General features: G+C 48.8%; 1 protein-coding gene across 1 annotated transcript in view; it reads left to right on the top strand.

Moving 5' to 3' along the window:
• Positions 1-16065, top strand: part of Urb1 (URB1 ribosome biogenesis homolog) — a 59006-nt gene that overhangs the window by 32555 nt on the left and 10386 nt on the right. The window contains exons 21-30 of the mRNA XM_036203290.1: positions 784-963; positions 1406-2255; positions 2782-2980; positions 4021-4207; positions 7044-7102; positions 9275-9468; positions 10399-10509; positions 10616-10679; positions 11528-11699; positions 11982-12090. Of these exons, the coding sequence (XP_036059183.1) occupies positions 784-963; positions 1406-2255; positions 2782-2980; positions 4021-4207; positions 7044-7102; positions 9275-9468; positions 10399-10509; positions 10616-10679; positions 11528-11699; positions 11982-12090 (2125 nt within the window). The remainder of the gene's footprint in view (positions 1-783; positions 964-1405; positions 2256-2781; positions 2981-4020; positions 4208-7043; positions 7103-9274; positions 9469-10398; positions 10510-10615; positions 10680-11527; positions 11700-11981; positions 12091-16065) is intronic.

Here is a 16065-nt window from a genome sequence, read left to right as displayed (position 1 = left end):
TGTTGACCTGTACCTCCTATTTAAAAAAGCAAAAACAAAAAACAAAAAAACAAAAAACCCACACTTACTATACTTATTCACTTATTACCTTGTTTATTTATGTGCATGTGCTTGTTTGTTTATGTGCATGTGTTTGTTTATGAGCATGTGTTTTTTGTTTATGTGCATGTGCTTGTTTGTTTATGAGCATGTGCTTGTTTGTTTATGTGCATGTGTTTGTTTATGTGCATGTGTTTGTTCATGTGCATGTGTTTGTTTATGAGCATGTGTTTGTTTATGTGCATGTGCTTGTTTGTTTATGAGCATGTGCTTGTTTGTGTACATGTGCAGGAGCATGCATGTGGAGGTAGAGGACGGCTTTAAGAATTGAGTCTTCTCCTTTCAGTGTGTGTGTGGGGGTTCCTGGGGATGGACTCACACTAGGTAACAAGTACCCATACCTGCTGAGCCATCTTTCCCTTTATTTGAGCCAAAGTTAACATTTGTATTTCACTGAGGTTTAGGAAGACAAGGTCCCCTTATCCCATGCTCCCCTAAACAGCGAGTATATATACAAGTGCGTCCTTATGCACAGCTTGGCTAACCTGGGGAAGAATGGTGAGGGAGATTGCCTCACAGTCCTGGAGGAAGAGTCTCCCGTGTGAGAGGACCCTAGAAACTGTGTATGAATCTTGCCTTGTTGGCCTGCCCTTCCAGTTTCCTGCTGATTCCACAGGACCTGGCAGTCAGTACTCTGCTGGCTGGTCAGCTCTTCCTTGTCTGAGGGTCGTGTGTCTCTTACAGCTGGGCAAAAGTGTGGGCCCGACCCACCTGCAGCTCCTCCTGGATCTCCTTAAACACCTGGTTGTCCACTCTGAGCAGCTGGATGCCCAGAACCAGCAGAAGGCAGAGGCCGCCCGTGCCGAGTCTGATCTCTTTTTGGACATGGAGTCTGTGGCTTCACTTGAGTTGGCTGCTAACAAGGTACCACCGCCAGAACCTCTTCCCCTTTTCCCACAGGTTGCAGATACTGACTGTCCATTTCTGAGTTTAAAAATGTGTTTACTAGAGGAGAACAGAGAACTGTAGAAAGCTGTGGCTGAGATGCTGGATCCCTGCCCAAGGGTAATAGCTTAGTCTGGGTTCTGTCTTTCCAGTCCTGCCAGCCCAGGGCTCTTATTTGAACCTCTTGAGGGGTCAGGGTCAGGGTCAAGTAGCTGTGTCCTGTGCTGACAGGCCCTTCTGTAGCACATGTGTGGCAGGACACTGCAGGCTTGCCCGAGAGTGGTATCCAAGCTTGGGGCTAAGACAGAGCGGGTTTGCGAAGGTCCCTGCTGTTCCCTGTGGACACAGAGTGCTCTCAGGTAGCTGTGGCCTTCTCTGCCCTGTGTCACACATGAAGTGTGCTCCTGACCTCGTTTTTCAGACAACTGAGGAGCTGCTGGTGGCCGTCCTTAGACACCCCACACTGGAGAGTTGGTTTCTGGCCCTGGAGCAGAAGGCTTTGCCTCCACACACGCTTAGCCCCATCCTTGTGAAGCTCCTAGCGGCCCACTTCAGTGCTGGTGTCCTTCAGCTACTGGTGGCAAGTTCCCCCATTCTCCATAAACTGGGCCGGTTGGACCTCCTGGCGAAGTACTCAGAAGCCATCACCCAAAGTATGTTGAGAGAGCTGCGCACCAGGACTGTGACATCTGCCACAGCACCCAAGACCCTGCCTCAGTTGGAGGCCCTGCGGGAGCTGCATCCGTACATGGAAAGTGTCCAGATCCGAGAGGTCACCCTGGCCCTGCTGGGCTTGCCAGAGGCCCACCTGCTGGCCCAGCAAGCCATGCAGTCTCCAGGAAAGGAGAGGCAGCTGAGCAGTCTTGGAAAGACACTGGTACAGCTGCTGGCGAGCAGCCCCCAGGATCAGCTGCAGAGCAGTGAGCTCCTCTGGTGGGCCGAGTATGTTCGAGGCCTGGGGGCTCTGCTCCCCATTCTGGCTGAGCATGAGCTGGACACTGTATTCCTTCAGACTCTGCAGAGAGACCCTGTGCTGGCCCCTGCGGTCCCAGCCGACCTGCTTGAGTACTGCTTGCTCCGACGGACAGAGGCAGCCCTGGGTATTGCTAGCCTGCTCCTGCGGCACAGCAGCACCCACCTGCTAAAGTTTGAGCTGTGGTGTGGGCAGCCTGGTGTGGGGCTGCTGCAGGAGCACCTGGACGACTTCCTCCCCCTTATCCATGTGTATCTCCAGCACAGGACACAAGGATGCTTCGTGCGGCCATCAGGAGGTATGGAAGGAGCAGCAAGGAGTTTCTGCCTGGAAGGCGGAATGGCTTACCATCTTAAACCCTGTCACTTGTGTTCTGGGGCATGGTACCGTTCTGTACCTCCTTATTTCTCTTGAGGATCAGAAAGCTTCTCTTGTCTCTTGACCTTAGGAACTGAGGTGTAGCTCCAGGGGCCTAGCCATTCCTAATTAGAAAGGCAGGGTAGGGCGGGCAGTAATTGGGGTGTTCTGGCTGTTTCTGATTGAGCAGAAGTAACTGAGGGGCTAAGCCATCCTTTGTCCCATTACACTGTCCTCTCCTTCAGGAAAGTTGTTGGTAAGTTCATACTGAGTCCAAGCAGTCTGAATCCAATTCTCTCCCCCTGCTGAGCCTCAGGTCTGGCACCAGTCACCTCCACAAGGTGATTCCCCATTGCTTTGTGCTGTGTTATTGACAGTGCTTCCTAATGGGAGGTTCCCCGCAGGCAACCACGTGTCCATAGGTGCCCTGCATTGTGCACAGTAACCTCTGCTTTGTGTCTGCCTAGTGCATTCTGCTGTCACTCCTGTCTTGAGGGCCCTATGGAGACAAGTGCGAGACAGGTTGTTTCATATTGATGGACTCTCCAAACATGAGCTGCATCTGGAGTCCCTGGCTCAGCTCGTTCCATTTGCAAGAACCAAAGATCTGCATGTTCTCATGGACCATTTACCCAGCTTGCTTCGGACTCTGAGTAGTCACAGGAGGTATGACAGCCAAAGCCATGGGGTGGTTTCTCCCTTGTTAGTGTCACTTTTCTCTTTGGTATGTATAAAACGGTTAACGAAAAGTGTGTCCTCCTGTTGTGCTGGTAGATGGAACAACAGTCTGACTGGGGCAGCCATTATGGCTGGAGAAGTGCATCTCTGCGTGCGGATGGCTGGGCTGATGCCTGAGAGCAGCGCTCTGCTAGAGTGGCTTCCCCCAGGCGTGGTTTTGCAGTGTCTCACTTAGGTGAGGGGGTGTGCTCTCTGGTCTCCAGAGGGTCGAGGGGACAGAGTGCCACTAACTGCTGATAGAACAGCCTTCCAAAGAAAGCACCAGGCTCTGTATGTCACTAGATCCGAGGTGGGGAGACCCTGGTTAAGAGTGAGTCTGGAGAAGTCCAGTGACTCATTGCAATGAACATTTGCTGGTAAACTGATAGAACAGAAGGGCATACTGTGTGACACACCACAGCTCCCAGGGCCTCCAGGACGACAAAGAGGGCTTTGGAGAGGCCGGACAGGAGGAGAAGAAAGAGGGATTTGCTCGTTTGCTTCTTGTTTTTGTTTGCTTGCTTGCTTGCTTGTTTTGTTTTGATTTTTTTTTTTTAATTTTCTCTTGGGGGGAACTGCAGGGGTGAGAGGAGTATATGGGGGGACCAGGAGGTGAGCGAAATTAGGGGTGCATGATGTCAAATTCCCCAAGAACCAATAAATAAATTACATTTAAAAATTTAAAAAAAAAAAAAAAAGATAATAACTGCCAACCCAGTATTCTATACCTGGTGAATCAATCTCTCAATCTCTCAGTCTCTCTCTCTCTCTCTCTCTCTCTCTCTCTCTCTCTCTCTCACACACACACACACACACACACACACACACACACACACACACACACACACCATGAGTCTGGGTCTGGGGAGACTGTCCTTTCTCTGGTGTGCTGAGCCCACTGACAGTGTGATGTGAAGTCGCAGTGGCCCCGAGAGTAGGCAGACAGCCCTCAGCAGCGTAACCCTGCCGCCACCTGTCTCCTGCTGCAGTTGGATCATGGCCGACTCTGTCTCAGAAGCCTTGGCGGGGTCAGCAGAAGAGCTGAGGGCCTGGAGGAAGACCCTTCTGGGGTCCTGTATGCAGTGGCTGGCCGTGTCCTTCAGTGGCAGGGAGCCAGGAGATGAGAACCCCCGGGAACAAGAGAAGCCGGTGCTGCTCCGAGTAAGCCGGTTGTTGGTGAGTGACTCTCCGTAGAGACCCTGCACACGCCGAGGGGCGTGGAGCCAGAGAAGCCAAACTGTGTGTGTGAAGGAGGCCTCAGAGGAAAGGAGGGCTGACGTCCGGGGCAGAGTTGGTGGGAGGGCTCTGAACTTGTAAGCCGTCTTTTGTCAGGAATGGATGTTGGATTTTATCAGATTCTTTTTCATCTACTGAGATGTTACAGAAAGTCTGGGGTTTTTTGTTGTTTTGTTTTGTTTTTTTAAAGATTTATTTATTTATTATGTATACAGAAGAGGGCGCTAGATCTCATTACAGATGGTTGTAAGCCACCATGTGGGTGCTGGGAATTGAACTCAGGACCTCTGGAAGAGCAGTCTGTGTTCTTAATCTCTGAGCCATCTCTCCAGCCCATGTCTGTTTTTTGATTAGTCTGTTAATAGGGTGAATTTTATTAGTTAATGCTAAACCAGCCTTGTATTCTTGGAATAAACTACTTGATCATAGCATATTAGCCTTGCTTTATGTTGTTGGATTTGATTTGCTAATAAATTTCGCTAGGGGTTTTTGCTCCTTTGTGCATAAGGCATAGTGTGTTGGATTTATCTTTTCTGTGATGCTCTGTGTTGGGTAAGGCAGGCCGCAGAGGATGAGTTGGGAAAAGTTTCACTAGGTTTAAAATTCAAGCGGACAGTTTAGTTTTTTCTAAACTATTTTATAATACCACCTTCCTATCTGCTGGATTACTTTGTTTCCAGTCAGAAATCTGTCATTCTTACTTCATGGTGCCTTTTTCCCTACAGCTGATTTTAGGACCTTTTGAAAAGGTGGATTGAGCAGTTAGTTGGCTTGTGATGGCCTATAGGCTTTCCATCCCTAGTTTCTTAAGCACTGGGTTCAGTAAGCCATCTGTCTGTCTGCAGCTTGGTGGTGGTTATAAAGTTGAGAAATGGTCCACGTTTATTCCCTTCTATTAAAGTACCCCTTTTAAAATGTTATGTTTCCATATAGAAATAGTATCCTAAAAGTTAGTAGTAGCCCCAAAGGCATGCCGTCCGTATAGCTTCCAGGCATGCACCATACACTTGTTGATTGTAAACCCCAATGGAAGCTGTACTGCTTCAGAGGTACATTGAGATGTGTAGAGCTTGGGACTGGATAAGGGTTTGAGTGGCTACCATACTCTAGCTGCTTGGTGTTTTTATTTGTGAGTTCATTATGAATCACGAAGTGATTATATATGTACATTTATATGAACTTAACATCCTGTACTTTCAGGCTTAATTTGTTGTGTCACAGTTTGTGAATTTAAAGTAATGGGAACCTAACATGGCGTGACTTCAGTGTGTACCCTTCAGTGTTTCTTTTCTTGGTTAAGTAGTACTTTACAGATATGGGAAGGAGTAACTGGTTTTTTGTTTGTTTGTTTGTTTTGAGACAGGGTTTCTCTGTGTAGTTTTGGTGCCTGTCCTGGCTCTCCTCTGTAGACCAGGCTGGCCTTGAACTCACAAAGATCCGCCTGCCTCTGCCTCCCAAGTGCTGGGATTAAAGGCGTGTGCTACCACTGCCCAGCGAGTACCTGGGTTTTTGTTGCTTAGTAGTATTCCATGTATGATGTCTATCACCCTTCCCTCCACTACCATGACAATGTAAATTTACTGGGTTTTGTGATTATAAAGCTAACAAACATACCAACTACAGAAATCAGCAGTGCAGAGCTGGGGTGTAGCTGAGTGGTGGAGTGCTGGCTTAGCACCTGTAGGTCCCTACTCTATCCATAGTACCCTACCACCAGCCCCAGGAAGACCGGCAATGTGAAAATAAGCAAACATGGCAAGGCCATTCCACCATATCTGGTGCATGAATATCCTAGAGATGGTAGATCTCTGCATGCAAGTATTGAGATAGAACTGAGTTTTAAGTGTTAGACACTCCCTTACAGACAGTGCAGAGGTTTTTGTCTTCTAGATTATTCTAGGCCCTGTGAGGCTCAGTACTGACTGCCACAGTCCTCTGTACATGTGATCAGTTTCATCCTGGTGAATCCCCGAAAGAGCAAGTGATTTTCTTGGCCGTCTTTGGCACTGAGGTCTCCGTGCATGGCTGGCCTGGTGGGAGCAGTGACATGAGTGACCTGTGCTTAGCTGTGCCCCAGGGCCAGTGTTGTGCCTCATGTTCCCTTGGTACACTGTTTCCTGGGGTGGTTGAGCATGTCCTCTGAGTATTCTGCACTGGTTCCTAAGGAAAAGGCTAATTGCAAATCTACCAGTGCTGTCTGAAAAGGCAGGCCTGGAAACAACAGGACCACTCGGGAAATGTCCCTTTGCATGTTTGGTGTGCATGGGTGTGCTAATAAAATTTCAGTACTACTTTTTTTAAGATAACAAAACAAGGGGTTGTGCTCAGTGGGTAGAGCCCTTGCTCAGCATGCACAAAACCCTGGGTTCCATCACCAGCACCGAATAAATGGAATGGTAGCTCAGACCTGTAATCCTAGCACTCAGGAAGTAGGGCCAGGTCATCTCCAGTTAGTTCAAGGCTGCCTACATGGGACCCCGTCTCAAACGAAGCGGGTGTGTTTGGGTACTTTGTTTCTGTTTGCTGTAAGTTGACAATCTTTGTTGTAAGATCTTTGGCCTGTCTCTGCCCCTGTGTCAGCAGGGACTGCAGTAGGTGAATGGAGCAGCTGCAGGGGGATGACAGACTGAGTAGGAAGGACGGCAGGCTCTCGGTAACCCTGCTTCAGAAAGTCAGAGAGAACTGGAGCTAGTTCTGCTGCCCCCGAAACTGGGCAGCCTCAGTGTGTTCAGCTCACTGACATGTTTCTCGTGCACTTTTGCTTGCTTTTTTCTAGCATGAGCTTAAAGAGGTTGACCCTGGTGACTGGCAGCAGTTTGTGAAGACAGGACTCAAGTAAGTTGATTTGATTTTCTTGGTGCCACTTCTAAAGACGTGGTGCTCCAACCATGCAGGTCTCTTTAGCTCGTCATTAGAGTACCAGTCACAGCGCAGCTGTCAGCCTTGTCTACAGAGAAGAAAATCACCTCAAACACCCAAACATGGAAATGGTGTGATAGTGCGTATATCTGTAATGCAGCACTTGGGAGGAATTTCAGAATCATTCTTCCGCTCCATAGCAAGTTCAAGGCTAGCCTGGGCTGCATGAGACTTTATCTCAAGAAAACCAAATAGTCTGGTGAGATGGTTCAGTGGATAAAGGTGCTTGCTGCCAAGGGTGACAATCGGAGTTTGATTCTGGCCCAGGACTCACTTGGTCTGATCTCCATATGCATGCTGTGATGCGCGCGCGTGTGTGCACACACACACACACACACACACACTCACAAAGTAAAAATGAAAATTTGAAGTGTAGAGATGATAGCTGTCCTCAAACGTGATGAATGTCACAGTTTCCTGTATTATTCCTAATGGATCCTTGTCTCCCCTCTGTGCCCAGCCATGCATTTGTCATCCTCCAGGGCTCTGTTTATCTTGTAGTTTTGTTTTTTCAGTGCTGGGGATTGACCTAGCTAGGGCCTTACAAATGCTAGGCAAGTGTTTTACACTACTGAGCTGTGGCCACCAGCCTCTGCGTGCAGAGTGTATCCACGGCATGATGTGTTATTGCATGGGTTTGACACTTTGAACATTCCTATCAGTCTTTGTCTTTGGTCTTTCTTTTTACTCAGGTGTTTCTAACTTAAAACATACAGACTAAAAGTCATCCATTTTCACTACTGGATAGAATTCCGTCTTTAGAGTGTACAGCAGTTTATTTAGCAGGTCCCTGCTGGAGGACATCTAGGCTATTCCCTGAACCCTCCCTACCTTTATACCCCTGCCGTGACTCCCCCATGTTACATAGAGTGCTGGTGGAGGATCTGCACACTTGGGAATGTGTGCATTAATGTGACCTCGCTCGCATTTGCTGTGGTCACACTCTAGTTTGGGTGTGCAGAGAATCATGAAATGATGTATGGTGCCTATAATCTTCCGTTCCTGGTTATTTGTGATGTCCAACATCCAGAGAAAATGACACGCAGAAGAAAGAAGTAAGGGGTGGTTCCAGGTTCAATACTGCCATCATTATTCTTTCTTCTTTTTTTTTCCAAGAGTTATTTATTTATGTTTGTATGTATTTGAGTTCTCTGTCTGCATGTTCCTCTACTTAGCAGAGGAGGGCATTGGATCCCATTACAGATGGTTGTGAGCCACCCAAGTTCTCTGGAAGAGCAGCCAGTGCTCTTAACCACTGAGCCATCTCTCCAGCCCCCTCTTCTTTTTCTTCTTCTCTTATTTGTTTGTTTGGGGTTTTTTTTGACCTTTTGAGACCGTCTCTCTATGCAGTCCAAGCTTCCTCCAACTCTGAGCCTTCTTCCCAAGTGCTGGGATTACAGGTGTGTACCACCATACCACTTTTGTTTCAAGCCTACCCACCACTCTCCCCTACACAGCCCTGCCCAGCCCCACTCTCCCCTACACAGCCCCCGCCCAGCCCCACTCTCCCCTGCACAGCCCCACTCTCCTGGTGCTGCACAGTGCTTCCTGTTTCTTCATGACAAGTCTAGGGACATCCTAAGCTGACAGAGAGAGAGCTATAAGAATTTCTCCTAGACCTCTCCCTTTAGTGGGTTTGAAGGGATTTAAGACAAAGAGCTTGGTGTAGTTCAAATGGCCAAAGGACCCAGGGAGGCTGACCTGGTAGGGCCCACTGCAGAGTGCTGCCCTCACACTCAGGCTTCTGCCTGCCGATTCAGCTAAACAGAACGTTCTTTTTGATAGCTGTGCCACAGAGAAAGTTCAGCCATGTGCCACAGAAGATGGTTTGGTCAAAGACCACCCTTTATATGATAGTGATCCCACACGAGGCTGTGTAGCGAGTGATGTAGCCGTCTTGTCTGTGTCAGCCCGTTCAGTGATGTCTATGTCATGGTGGACAGATAGGATCAGAACCAGGTGATGAATGTATACATAGCCACTGTAAAATTGTCAGCTTTGTATTTTTGGAATTCTAAGAACAAATGTTATTTCTTTAAAAAATTAACTTCCCTTCCTGACACTTTTTCCCTTTGGCGTGTCCTCCAGATTTCGGTACCAGGACCTCACCTTTTTGAAGACTCTGCTCGATGCCATGAAGCTCCTGTATAGTCCCGAAAGCTCTGTGCACACAAAACTTGTCCAGCTTCCAGTGGTCCACATGATGCTCACCCAGCATTCTCTGTTCTTGCCAACCATGCTGACGTCGGAAGAACAGGAAAACCTGGACAGTCGAGTTCAAGGTGCTCCACACTCTGCCCTCCCAGCTCACTGGCAGCTGCTGTCTTCTAGTTTCTTCGGCTAGCCATGCACCATTCGTTTTCAGAGTGCAGCACTGGAATCTGTGTCTATCAAATCCAGGGGCCAGACATGCTCCTCTGTCTGACAAGTGACACCGAAGTTGCCCCCGGTTTTGAAGGCTTTGTCTGGTGTACAGAGATTCTGTGGGGGCTCATGTGGCCCTGTCTGGAGCTGGTGTTAATAGTCTGGGAGTTAGGAGAGGGATGGGAAAGTAAGTGTGGACATTTGCCCGGAGAGGAGTGGAGCCCCCATGGGTCTTGCAGGGAGCGTTGAATGAAAGCAGAAAGAGCTAGAACTTTGTTGGTGGTGCTGTAGAAGTTTCTCCAGCCAGGTTTACACTGTGTCTCCACCTCCGTCAGCATGCAGAGTGCAGTGTAGACTGCTTGGAATGTCAGGACACAGTCTGAGCGCTCCTGCCCACTCCAAGCAGCAGTTTAGAGACAAGGTGAGCATTAACAGGGTCTGTCTGTCCTAAACAGCCTGGTTAAAGACGAAACTGTTAGATGCAAATTATTGGTGCAGGGAGTTAAAAAGTACAGTGGGCTCCACACCTTGTGCAGGCAGGAGTATATTTGCTGGAGATTGTGTCGGCATAACTGGAGTGTGCTTAGGTTCTAAAATCTGAGGTTTTTTAAAATGTGGGGAACGGGTAGGTAGACCCCGAGCCGAAGCCCTGTGAAGCCCTAGAGGGATGGTGATTCTGAAGATGTATTTATTACAAGAATGCGTGCGATCCTGGGGCGGAGACTGGATGGAGGCCCCATCTAGGCTTCCTCTGGAAGGAGAGTGCCAGCTTCCAGGCCCAGGCAGTGCACCCTCCCCCACTGTCTGAGAAGGTGTCTCCTTAGTGCTTATGTCCGTGTGTCCTCCAGAAACCCTGGTGGACCTGATGTCCACAGTGGTGAGGATGTGCCCTTCCGTCTGTGAGAGCAGCCACTTTGCCGTGCTTCTTGGGACCTACAGCGCCACCCTCAGTGTCTTGGGTGAGGAGGACCTGATGGCCAGGCTATGTGGGTGGGGTTCGTGGGTGTACCCTCTTGTGTATTTGAGGGTTCAGTTTCCTGCAAGTGGCCTTCCTTTGTCTTCTAGACCAGAAGATTTTACTTCTCCTTCGCGCATATGAACAGAACCACCTCAGCCTCATCAGCTTCAGGTGAGTGTTGGCTTGACAGGTGGTCATGAACAAAAGGACAGTGGGGACACTTGGCCCAGTGACATAGACCCTCTCCAGGGAGCTCTAGATCCGAGACATCTCATTCCTTTCTGTTGTTGTCTTAAACTATTATCAACATATATATTCCTTATTTTGTATAAATGTAGGCATATGCATAGCATGTTCGTGCCACGGTGCACACTTCGAAGTCAAGAACAGAGCCTTCACAGAAGTGTTGGCAGGAACCAGACCCACACTCTAGTAGTTGCCATGTCCTGTGGGCCTCAGTGGGCAGCTGCAGGAGAGTACTGGGCTGCACAGAGTGGGTTCTCCAGGCAGGGCTAACTAAAGACTTGTGCATTGGTCCTGATGGGCTGGTTCCTCCTGTGGGCAGCCTGGGGTCAACATCCTGAAGCTAGCTGCTTTAGCCTGCTGGAGCCACACCCCGTCATGTGGAACCTCTGCTCTGCTGCTCCCCAGCGGGCAAGCGAGTGGCCCTGCGGCTTCCCTGGCCCTCAGTACCTCTTCTCCACATTGCACAGAAGGAGGCAGTATAAGCTGTGGGGTCATCACACCGATTCCGTGAATTAGTGCATGCGACAGACTCCGAGTCTGGCCACATACCCCAAGAGTAGTGTGTGGGTGCTGACTTGTGCTGCCATCACCCACTGAACCCCCACACCTCAGCCGCACCCTCACCATGTCCATTTCAGAGGCGTTTTAAGGATTAAGTGATCGAGTGTGCATGCTTACCCCGAGTGGCACTTGGGTCTTGGTGTTGGGGTTGTGGTTATCAGTTCTGTTTCTGGTGGGTCCTGTGACCAGTCTGCTCTCCTCTGTGACTCTAGAGTTCTGTTGTGGGGCCCAGCAGCTGTGGAACATCACAAGACATGCCGAAGCCTAGGCAAGTCGCTGTGGCAGCAGCCAAGCGTTGGGGACATCCTCCGCCTGCTGGACCCAGAACGGATGATGCAGACCATCCTGCACTTCCCACAGGACCGGAGGCTGCTGCCCACTGAGGTGTGGTGCTGCTCTTATCCCTTCCCTGTTACCACTCCAATTTTGTCCAGAGGTGCAGACTGGACCTCCAGTGTCCATACCGAAGCTGGACCACACTGGTCACACGGTTTTGTTCTGTATTACCCCCCGCCCCCCCAAGCTTGTCTTGAAGTAAGTCTCAAAGATCAGTTTCCTGAAAACTCTGCTTGTTGTAGAACTGCTTAGGCTTATGATCTCTGACAGTGGGGTCAGCATTCAAATGGTCAGCATCCATGAGCATGTTGTTGGCTTGGGCTGTTTCAGGACGCAGGAGAGCCACTGATGTTTAAGGACAAGACTGTAAGAGTGGACCTCGACAGCCTCTATGACCCCTGCTTTCTTCTCCATCTCTTTGGGGAATTGACCAGGCCAGGTGAGTGTGCCAGCCTTCTGCAGTCAGATTGCTGTTAATTGGTTTCATGGCTCCCAGGTCAGTCCCGGGTCAGAAAACTATTCTTCCAGGGTTTTGTTTGTTAGGAATATGTTGCTAGGGGCATAGGGGCACAGTCCACCTTATCATTCCTTGGACCTAGAGCCCTGAGCCGATCTGCTTTCTCTCCCTTTCAGTCATAATATTTGGTTTGTTGGTTTGTTTTGTAATTGGTCATTATTGTGCATGGGATGTTGTGCACACGTGCCACAGCACACACGTGGAGGGCAGAGGACAACTTTAAGGGGATGGTTTGGGGCTTTAGTGTGAATCCAGTCATCAAATCCAAGTTGCCAGGCTCTACAGCGAGTGCCTTCATCCTCCAGGCCATCTTGCCTGCCCATGGGTTTCTTTAATGTTACAGTCAAGGTCTTAGCTATACTTAAGACCTTGTTTTTGTTGGAAGAACAAGGGATATTGTTCTTTTTTCCCAGAATTGAGAATTTAATTATTTTTAGTGTTGGATTATGCATTCAAATTTTAAAATTTAGATGATATAAAATTAAAACTTTAAGGCACACAGTAAAAAATTTCTGCATCTGACTTCTAGGCATGGCTTTTTATTTATTTAAAAAAAATGTGTGTGTGTGTGTGTGTGTGTGTGTGTGTGTGTGTGTGTGTGTACACGAGCTCCTGGCCCCAGCAGTCTGTGCTTCCACCGTGGCCAGGTATTGCCATGGCCAGGTATTGCTGACCTTGTCCTGAGTCAGGCCTGTGATTCTCCAGTCCTACTGCCCCACTTCCGGCCCTTTGTGGAGAATGGGAGCCTGTTTCCTAACCTCACTACCTGCCCACTTTGAGTGCTTAGCCAAGCAGCAGGGCCAGCCAAGGCTGTTACCAGTGGCAGTGACAGATGCTTTTTCCACAGCAGCTCTTGGGCTAGACAAGCTGGAGCTGCCAAGGCAGCCGGCACAGGGCGAGCGAGCTGTGTGCCACTGCCTGGGGCCCAGCGCACCAGACCTGGGACTCTGCTCTCTGTGAAGAACCTTTGCAGTTCATGACTGAGGATGTCGTATAAAAAGAGGCTGAGGCACATTTCCTGGTGCTCCTGGAGCAGAGTCACAGGACCACGAATGTCCACTAAACCTGGGTGCTTTTGATGTTTCCTCAGTCTTTGTCCTGGCTAAGCCATCTCAGAATTTTAAAGCTGGTTTTAGAAGGTCAAAATCCTGTTCAAAGGGTTCTTAAAACAGAATAGCATTTATAGCCACTTTTCAATAACCTGTTATATTTTCAGCACCCAAGGGCAGCTCTTTTCCATAAGTACGAAGCTAAGACCATAGAGTAGCCGAGAAAGTCACAAAATAGGAAGTTGGTTTCTCCTCATGGCCACATGGAAAATTCATTTGTCTTAGAATGTTGGTAGTTACTAAAATTATCCCAGCCATCAGAGTTCTAGCTTTCCTCATTGAGTGTAAATTAAATGTTTAGACTGTCCTCTCTCCCAAACATACTCTATTCATGAATATTTGTTATGTAACTATCTTTTAAATACATTTGTTCTCCAGAGCAGTATTCATTTTATCTAGAGTTTGATGATTTTAAAAAGCTTTTTAGTTCTTTTTCCACATCCAAATTCTTGAGTGGTTAGAAATTGTGAAATGGAGTCTGTAAGTTACTGGAACAATCACCTGACTGCTCTTTTCCCAGTCTTGGCTCCTAGTCTGTGCTTTACCATCAAGTGGGGTCTCCTAAGCGGCATGTGCTAAGTTACAACTTAGGAACTTGAGTCTGGTTTAGTTGGAGTATGTCCACCATGTATACGTAATGAAATCATAGCTTGGTTCAGTTTTGTCTTTGCTAAGGGTGAGTGTGGTTGCTTAGGGCTCATGTCATGCAGTTGATCACAGTTTACTCTCCAGCCAGATGACTTTGCTTCATGCATGTGTAAGAGGCTAACCAGAGCATAGACCATTTCTCCTTTCTGAGTTGAGTGTCTTGTTAGGGTTTCAATTGCTGCGATGAAGCTCCATGACCAAAAAGCAAGTTGGGAAGGCAATGGTTTATTTGGCTTATACTTTCAGATCATAGTCCTTCACTGAAGGAAGTCAGGACAGGAACTCAAGCAGGGCAGGACCCTGGAGGCAGGAGCTGATGCAGAGGCCGTGGAAGGGAGCTGCTTACTGGCTTCCTTCCCATGGCTTGTTCAGCCTGCTTTCTTATAGAACCCAGGACCGCCAGTCAGGGGATGGCACCACCCACCATGGGCTGGGCCCTCCCCATCCATCACTCATTAAGAAATGGCCTACAGGCCTGCCTGCAGCCCGATCTTACTCGAGGGTCCCTCCTCTCAGATGGCTTCAGCGTGTGTCAGGTTAATAAAACCAGCCGGCACGCTCGGCTTTTGTGCTCTTCTTAAACCTTTTCTTCGTCACCCATAACCCTCATGACTGCTCTTTTTACTTCGGTTTTTCAGTTGTGTTTCTGACTTGTGCTGCTGGAGTTCCTGCACTGACAGTCCAGCGGGGTTGGCTTGAGAGAAGCATGGCCCCCGTCTCCAGGTTCTTTTTAGGCCTCCCTGGTTGCTGGCCGCCTGCAGGTTGCCCTGCTGCTCAGTACTGCCGTTGCAGCTTTCCGACGATGTTTTTCCTCTGTGTTTGGGTTCAGATCGTTTTCTCTGTATCTGGCTTTCCGTAGTTTCTCTTGCAGTCTTCTGAGTCACTGGCCTGTTCTGATCCTGGTCCTAGCAGTGCACTTTCAGCTCTGTCCTACCAGCCACTCCCAAATGACAATGCAGACTTACTGTTAAGTATAAATGCTCGGCCGAGAGCTTAGATTTGGTTTTAACTAGCTCTTAGAACTTAAATTAACCGATTCCTATTTTTTTACTTGTTGCCATGTGGCTCCTGACCTCATTTTGTACATGTCCTACTTCCTCTGCGTCTGGCGGTGACTCTCTTGTCCCACCTTCTTCCCAGCATCCTCTCAGTTTGGCTCTCTCACTTAGCTCTTCCTGCCTAGCTGTTGGTCAGCCAGCTCTTTATTAAACCAGTGAGAGTAATACATATTCACAGTGTATGAAAAGAATGATTCCACAGCAACTTCATCTCCAGCATCCCAGCAGCCTCCTCCAGAAGCTGCTTGGGTCCTCATTCTCTCCGGCTTTGTCTTAGCGTATGCCATCTTTGCTCCAGTTTTAAATTGATCACATTGATAGTGTATCCAAGAGTGTTCATAGAACACACTCATTTCCGTTTTCTTCTGTTAGTTCCTGATCGGGTCACTGACCACTCAATCTAAAAAGCGTCTTTATGGGGAACCATCACCAAGTTACTCTTTTTCACCAAGGGAAACCTAGCTCTTCTCTGAGGTTCTTGGACAGAATTGTTCCTCGGGGAAAGTCCTGAGTTCCAATTAAAGTGGAGCTGACAAGACACCGGTTCTGTTGGTGAGCGTCAAGCCCTTGGGCTGTCGGGATTGGTTCCCCTGTATGTGATCCAACTGTCTTGCTCTTTGAGGCCTCACATAGAGCAAAGGGATGTCAGCCATCAGGCTGTCCCTGATCCTGTCAATGCTGGGAACCCCCATGGCCTTGTGTGCGGTAGACAAGTACTCTGCCACTGAGCTGTGCCCAGGCCCCCAGCCCCAGCAGACGTTTTGACCATTGCTTTTGTTTAAGCCTGGTGAACCCTCTACAGAGAGTTTTGTTGTGTGTTTAAAGAATAAAGGAAGGAGGGTTGTCTTCAGAGTGGAGGTAGGGAGTCCTTTGTGTACAGAATGGGCCCAGATCCCACTGGTTTGCTGGCTGAGTTTCCCAACTTTCAGTCCCTTCTAGTCTTTTATGTGGGACAGAGGCCCAGGGCTAGACAAGGTAGGACCTGGACGGCAGGCCCCTCGTGGTGTCCCATTCTGCCACACACGCATGAGATTGCACAGTGAGTCTTGGAGTTGCCCTCGCTCTTCTCAGCTTTGAGGCAT

Source organism: Onychomys torridus, chromosome 12 (genome assembly GCF_903995425.1).
Source record: "Onychomys torridus chromosome 12, mOncTor1.1, whole genome shotgun sequence".
Lineage (NCBI taxonomy): Eukaryota > Metazoa > Chordata > Mammalia > Rodentia > Cricetidae > Onychomys > Onychomys torridus.
Note: the sequence above shows the minus strand (reverse complement) of the source record. Positions and strands in the feature narration are given on the sequence as shown.